At 45.0% G+C, this 7,661-nt stretch overlaps 2 protein-coding genes across 2 annotated transcripts; one reads left to right on the forward strand and one right to left on the reverse strand.

Moving 5' to 3' along the window:
• Positions 1–816: 816 nt before the first annotated feature.
• Positions 817–7,429, forward strand: LOC135440087 (nudC domain-containing protein 1). Its single transcript, XM_064699098.1, has 3 exons — positions 817–955; positions 5,510–6,838; positions 6,907–7,429. The coding sequence occupies exons 2-3, from the start codon at positions 5,533–5,535 to the stop codon at positions 7,389–7,391; spliced, it is 1,791 nt and encodes a 596-aa protein (XP_064555168.1). The 5' UTR covers positions 817–955; positions 5,510–5,532; the 3' UTR covers positions 7,392–7,429.
• On the reverse strand, positions 3,384–4,799 carry p24-1 (p24-related-1). The gene is made up of 2 exons (XM_064699099.1): positions 4,615–4,799; positions 3,384–4,525 (listed from the first exon to the last, which is right to left on the reverse strand). The coding sequence occupies exon 2, from the start codon at positions 4,396–4,398 to the stop codon at positions 3,634–3,636; it is 765 nt and encodes a 254-aa protein (XP_064555169.1). The 5' UTR covers positions 4,399–4,525; positions 4,615–4,799; the 3' UTR covers positions 3,384–3,633.
• Positions 7,430–7,661: the final 232 nt, after the last annotated feature.

Here is a 7,661-nt window from a genome sequence, read left to right on the forward strand (position 1 = left end):
TTGGCTAGATCGACTTGTGTATTGATGCTGTTCAAAAATATATATACTTTCTGTGGACGCAGATGCTACCTTTTGCCTGTTACACACATTTTCTGAAATACATTATACCCCTTTTAGCCGTTTTCAATGGATGCAGGGTATAAAAAGCCGCGACTCTCAGCTGGCAACTGGCAACTGTCAATGGCAGCCCGTTTTGGGATAATGATATAGGAGGTAGGTTCCCCTCATTTGTTTGACGTAGACCCGAGCATAAATCGCTTTGCGTGAGATACGAGTGCATTGTATTAATAATAATATGCGAACACTTTACTATTTCCCCCTTTTTTTCCAGTTTAATGGGTGATGCGGCTTGTTATACCCCATAGTATTTGAATAGTATGCCAGGTATTTGAATCTTCAGGGCAAGCTTGCTGGTTCTAACTTTTTATACCCTGAATGAAGATGGGTAAAAAGGGTATTGTGCATTTGTGCAGATGTATGTAACAGGCAGAAGGAAGCATTCTCGATCAGCATCGATAGCCGAGTCGATCGAGCTATGTCTGTCCGTCCATATGTATAAGCGCAAGGATCTCAGAGCCCAAAGGAGCAAGAGACTTGAAATTTTGAACGTAGGTCCTTCTACTGCCCTCGAATTACGAGTTTGTTTCCGATAATCGATAACTTGCCCCGTTTCCAAGCAATCGATAAAAATCGATATCGAAATACTGTTTGTTGAGCGAATCTCTTCGATTATAATGATAATTATGAAAATTATTGAACTCAATCAGAAATCGCTTTGCACCTCACACAAAGTTTAGAAAAAATACTATCGAAAACAAAAACTACATAAAAAAAAAACTCTGATAGAAATTTGAATTGTGTGTCAATCGAAAGGCTGCTAAATTTAGTTTTGGTAATTGAGAACAACTTTTGTAAATTGTAAACGAAAACCAGTTTTTACGTGGATAAATAAAATGTGAGTATGCATTCAGCTAGATTATTCATATGGTATAGAGAAGTATTCAACGAATGATTCGATGATCCATAAAAATAAAAAAAATAAAAGAAAATAGTTAAAAACACTCCATAGACTGAAAATGCAGGGTATGCACTATTCAGTGCTAACCGCCCGTCGCTGGCAACAGCAGCATCCACTGCGACACATCTTTGGTCTCCTTTTTCTTATACACTTCCTGAGGGTATTCAAAGTTTGTCGCCAAATGTGTAACGCATAATTGAACACGCTGAGCATATAGTGCATATATATATTCTATATCGGTATCGATAGACGAGTTTATCTGACATTTGTCTCTCAGTTATTTGGTAGCTCTTTCCAATGCAGATCATCCGGATCTCAGAAGTATATATTAAGTATCATGAAGCGGTGCAACATTTTTTATTTTTTCTTGATTTTACAGATAACTTGATCAAACACGCCTTATATACATACTTGTATGAGGAAACTTCTATCAGTACTAAACTATATAGCTGCCATAGGATTAATCAGTCAAAATTTCAGTTCTATTATGAAAAACTTGTTTAATTCGCATCATAACTGGCCCAAACTTGGCATTTACAGACCTTATTATGCTCCTATTATGTATCCAAAAACCCATCAGAATCGTACGATTATATCGTATATCTCTATTGAAAAAATCGGTTAAATAATGGGTGTTTGTATGGAAAACGTTTTTGTTTTTTTTTTAAGGTAACTAATCACAACCGTATTAAATCGGTTTACTATATGGCCGTAATAAACACAATGGATCGGAAAAAAAGCTTTGTCTCAAAAGCATTTGTAAGCCACATAAATATACATACATATATTTAGTTAATTAATGGCGTGCCAAATGTAATCGTTATTTCTTTTGTTTCTATTGCAATTCTTTGTTTGAAGCTACTTTTGATGAAATGAAAGGGCATTCAGTCTTCGACATGCATTAGCTGCCTTTGTTTTAAGCCGCCAACGAGGAAGCAGCATCCAAAATCGCGACAACCTCGACCTATGTGCAGGCAAATGCATGCATGTGTATGTGTGCGTGTGCGTGTGTGGATCTGTGCTTGTATTGGTGCAAGTGAGCGGCATTGCTTCTCTGTAGTGCTGCTTCTCTGTAGTGTAGTAGAGCAGCAGGTCAGGCAGCGACGCTCAAGTTGCTGTTGTTGTTGTTGTTGTTGCAGCAGCACAGATTGCGGCTCATTTAAATGAACGCTGTCATCGCAGTTGGAACAAAACTTGTTTTCTTTTTGTATGCCCTGTACTCATTGAAAATGGCTGCAGCTGAGTAAATTCATTTTTGGCAAACGTATGTAACAGGCAAAAGGAATACATATGTATATACATGCACACATACGCACATATGTACATATGTATGTATATGCTATTCTAGTCCGTTAGAGCCATGTGCTTTTGTATGAACGTGTCGATGTCGGGAACTACATACATATGTATGTATGTACATATGTGAACTGAAATCTTGACCGTAGATCCACCTATAACGTTCATATATCGAGATTATTTTCGTTTTTATGCAATCGATAAGAATCTACATGCATATATCGAAATACTGGTTTGACCTAGAGATAGAGCTTGACTCATCAAATGTAGTATCTTGGCTCTCGTAGAGCATACACAGATCCAGAATATTCAACTTATGGTTACCTCTACCCGTTTCTTCATAATTGAGAGAAAATATGAACTCTTCAGCTAGGTATAGGGTATCCAATAGTCGTGCACCCCCGACTAGAGCACGCTTGCCTATGTTGCTGTTTTTTCGTTTGTACAAATTGCGACGGTTGAACTATGAGCCCGCCGAAATTGCCGCATCGAATTCGCCGTCGCTCAGCTTAGCACAGCTAAGCAACTGTTTGTTTGTGTGTGTGTGTGTGTTTGATTGTTTGCGCTCTCTCGCTCTGACGCGCTCCTTGTTGATACAGTTGTTGTCTTACTGTTGTTTACTGCTTCTTTTTTTGTTTTAGTTAAATTCGGGGCCGCTTTGCCCTGCGGCAATAAATATGTATGCATAATAATTTGATCGAAATATGATGTTTTCTGTGCCAAATGCCACGGCAACAACAATAACGGCAGCTGTAACAGTTGCTATCTTTCTCTGGCTCTGTTGGTTTCCGCCTGTTAGGTAATAGCTATTGCTTCCTGCAAAGCGAGACAGCAACAACAACAACAACAACAACTATAACGGTGGCATCCTGCCAGTGCTGCCATAACGAGCGTCCATAATTTATGGCAAACATTTATGGCATCACATTCTCCACAAGCGTCTTCGGCCAAATGCGAAAGCTTTCAGCAAAAAAAAACCGCATCATTCTTGTATTTTTGTTTAGTTTTCTTTTTTTGCTTGTTTGTGTTTTTTAAGAAAAACATTTCTCTTTTTTTTGAGGGGGGGGGTGGCGGGGGTGTAGGATACATTCGGTGTGGGCTGGACGTGGGGAAGGGCTTATAAACAAATCAATTACAATTTGCTGGGCAATGGGAATACATGTGAGAAGTTAGCCTGACAACAGTTTCATAAAATTAAAAATAATAAAAAAAAATTTAATATATATATATATATGTATGTATGTTTATATGGTAGAGATGGTTGCGCTTCTCCCACTGCGTGCTCCAGTTCATCCAGATTACAGATTACAGATTACAGATTACAGACGACCATAGCGCGCCTGGCTGGGCTTGCGATCCGTAAAGAAGTTGCGCAACACCAAAATCTGTATGAGTCCGATCAGGACAACGGTCGCCGTCTCCAGCGAGGCCCAGACCATGACACGCTGATTGATATCCTCGGCACGTTTGCGTCCCTGCGCCTCGCGCAAACGATGATGCGTCTGGGCGTCGAGTATATCGTTGAGGGCCTTGTGTATCGCCTGGGATGATGTCTCCATTTGGGTCAGCACCGTGGCGTGCTCATCGACGCCGGGCAGGGCCGGCTCCTCGCCCACCTGAAAGTCCACGTAGACGATTTTGTGCGAGAATGCCGAAAACTTGTTGCTAAAGCAGGCGGTATAAACGCCCGTTGTCTCAGCGGTAAACTGATGGCTATCAAAGGTGGCGCGGTTCAGCGAATAGATGATCTGATTCTGTGGATCCTTGAGGACCACATCCACATCCAGCTGACCGCCGGCGGATACTTGAAATTCAAAATAGGCGCTCGTATTGCGCTTGATCTCCTCGTAAAAGCAATCCTCCGCATTGTCACCCAAATCGAATGTGAACTCCACAGCGGAGCTGCACTGCAGCAGCGCTGCCAGCACCAGCAGCGACAGCAACAACATTGGGCTTCTCACTTTGCTGCTGCTGCTGCTGCTGTTGTTCTTCTTCTTGCTGCTGCTGCTGTTGTTGTTGTTGTTGTTGCTGTTGTTGTTGCTGCTGCAGTTGTTGCTTTGGTTATTCAGCTGCTCGTCGCGCATTTCGCTATTTTCTTTTTCTCTATTTGGTATTTGCGGCTAGTTATTGACTAAAAAAGAGCATTTGCTGCCACGCAGCAGCTGACAAGCCTCAAATCCTGCGTCAATATCGGCTTTTGCTCAGTTACAGCTGCAAAAAACACACGCACACACACACATACACGCATACAAGTTATTATCTATTCAAGTTCTAGCGAATTTTCGAGTGCCGGCGCTCACCTGTTTAATTCGTTAGTGCAAAGTTTTGTCGCTCGACTGTTCGTTCGGCTCGATTGTTGGCTGTAAATATAACAACAAAAATAATAGTCAATTCCTCGTTAAAGACGGGCCAAATGTTCTGTCAACGTGTCAACACTTTTTTTTATTTGGGGCGTGCGTTGTGCAGCACTGTGCGCGCAGAGTTGCAAAGAACACGTATGTCTTGAGCTAACAGCGCTGGCAATTGCTGTGCGGTAATGACACTTGCTGTATAGATATATATTTTGACAGGGACATATTGATAAGGAAATATTGCACAATTTTAGAAATAACAACGTTTGTAACTGTTAACCATAACTTAACAGAAACGTTAATTATGTAATACGCGTGTTTGGTGTTTTAACCAAATTAACTCAATAAGAATTCTTAGTTATATTATTTTAAATGAAAACACATAAGAATATTGATAAAAAAAAAAAATCGTTTGCTGTCAGTCGATACATCGATGTTTTTTGACATGGCTACCCCTGATGTATGCCGGCAACACAGCTTAGATAACAGCACTGGACCAAAACAAACATTAACAGAACACCACAAGAGCACTGCATTAAATGAGCGAGTGTCATGCCAACACACTGCTAATTGGCTTAACAGAAACCCTAACATAACGTTAACATTAACATGTTATGCCGGCACACTGCTAATTGCCTAAACAGATACGCTAACATAATAGCACAAGAGCAGCACAACATGCTCATGCAAGTATCATGCCGGCACACTGTTAGTTATTTGAACAGATACGTTAACATGACAGCAGGCTGATCGCCGCTTTGCAACACTGTGCATCAATCGAAATTGAAAGCATTTTGTTTGTTGAATTTTGTGTTTTTGTTTTTTTTTTTGTTTTGGCTCATAGCAATTGCCAATTGATTCGCCAGCATGCCGGTGGTGGACCTAACTGTCGATCGCAATCTGCTGTGCCCCAATTTCGACGGGTACAAGCTCTCCTTTGATGCGGTGCCGGTGCTCCGTCAAGGCTTCGATCGCGATCCGCTCAAATTGGAGCCGCACCTGAATCAATATTCGCTGCTGCACGTCGAGCTCTTTGCCAAGCACAATCTGCTCTTCTCGGATCCGTGGGCCCGACACAACAGCTACTACATGAACACGGCCCACCAGCTGGTCCTTTGCTCCTACGATGAGCAGCACGGCCAGCCGCGCGCCCAGCGTGTCGTCTACACGATGCGACGCGAGGATCACGGCGATGGGTACCAGCATCTGGTCGGCGACTACAACTACACGCTGCGCTTCATATCCGAGAAGTACTGTGTGGTGTGCGACGGCATGCTGACCTTCCATCTGCTGGAGACCGGCGATCGGATGCGCGACACCAGCTGGCAGCTGGTCACCCGATCGCCGGTCACCAACGACATGCAGCAGCGCGGATTTGTGCTGTACGATGCGCGCCTGGACATGGTGCAGGAGCGCAAGCAAATCTCGCTGATTGCCGGCCATGTGAGGCGACGCGAGGCCGCCGCGCCGCATCAGGCGGACGTGCATGTGATGCAGCTGATCTGGTCGCGTTGGACCCTGGACAGCCAGCCCGAGGCGAGCTGGTCGTACAAGCTGTGCGAGCAGCTGGAGACGCCCGGCTCAATATACTATTGTGCCTTTGAGCCGCGCGCCGACTCCCTGGTCGTCTGCTCCAATGGTCAGCTCCAGACGCTGGCCCAGCTCAAGGCCGAGGCCGAGCAGGCGGCGGCGGCAGCGACTGCTGCCGAGGCTCAGCTAAATCATGACAACGAGCCCAGCTACAGCTGGACGCAGACAGAGCAGGATGTGATCGTGCGCTTTCCATTGCGATCGGGCGCCACACGCGATGAATTCAATATAAGCTGTACGCCGCGGCAGGCGCTGGTGAAGCGGCGGGAAGAGACGCTGCTGCAGGGCGTGCTCTATGCGGATGTGGAGGACGAGCTGACCAGCTGGACGGTGGAGGGGCAGACGCTGCAGCTGACGCTAGTCAAGCAGCGGCAGGAGCAGTGGCCGCGACTGCTGCAAACAGAGCACGTGGTGGTGGAGGCGGTGAAGGAGGAGCAGCCGGCGGAGCAGCCGGCGGAGCCGGAGGACGATAGCGAAATGGATATCGAACCGGAGCCAGAGCGTCTGCCCATACCAAATCTCGAGGATCCCATCGAAGAATGTGACTTTCCATTGGGCAACAGCGACGATGACATCAAAATGGGTATGCAACACACACACACATACACACACACACACACACACACCTTGCTAATCCGTCTGCATTCGCAGTGCGCTTCAATCTGAGCACATCTGGGATTACGCACACGATATTCATGGGCGCGATACCGCCATTGTTTGCCACCTCGCTGCGCGCCGGCTATCCGGCGGCATTTGTTACACGTCAGGGCGTGGACGCGTCCGTTTGGCTGCAATTATATCAGCCGGCGAAGCCGGGCGAATGGAGTGTCCGGCACGAGGGCAATTTGCATGCGTTTGGCTATGTGCAGGCATCCAAGCAGCAGCGTAAATTTATTGACTGTTGCCCCCAGCTGGATTATGCGGTCATTTCGGAGAGCTATCGACATGTGTTCATTTATAAGCCGCGCTACGATTCCGCCGGGGGACTGCGCAATCGCAACGGTCCGCAGGTGGTTATTGGCAAACAGAATTTGGTCACACTGGACGACGATCTGGGCGAGGTGCTGGGTCTGGTAACTGCAACAAATGTGATTACGGTGCTCACCGAACATGCTGTACTCTATCTACAGGTTTAGTTTTTATTTAAAATGGACAAAAAAAAAACGAAAGAAAAAAAAATGACCCATCATCTTTTCATTTATTATACATCATTTTTATTCATTTGCATATTGAAATTTGAAATGGTTTTTTTGGGAGCGCGCGCGCGCGCGCTTTGCAACACTATCAGCTGTTGGCGCTGCCATATACACCGCATGGTGTATTGGAGCATTTGCGTTATCTGGCAGCACCATGCATTTAATGCGTACAACCTTTTTTTTTTACATAAATAGCCGCGCGCAGTGGCA

The sequence above is a fragment of the Drosophila montana genome, unplaced genomic scaffold (assembly GCF_035044405.1).
Source record: "Drosophila montana isolate Dmon_TW-CO22-7 unplaced genomic scaffold, ASM3504440v1 contig_787_1, whole genome shotgun sequence".
In the NCBI taxonomy this organism is placed as follows: Eukaryota; Metazoa; Arthropoda; class Insecta; order Diptera; family Drosophilidae; genus Drosophila; species Drosophila montana.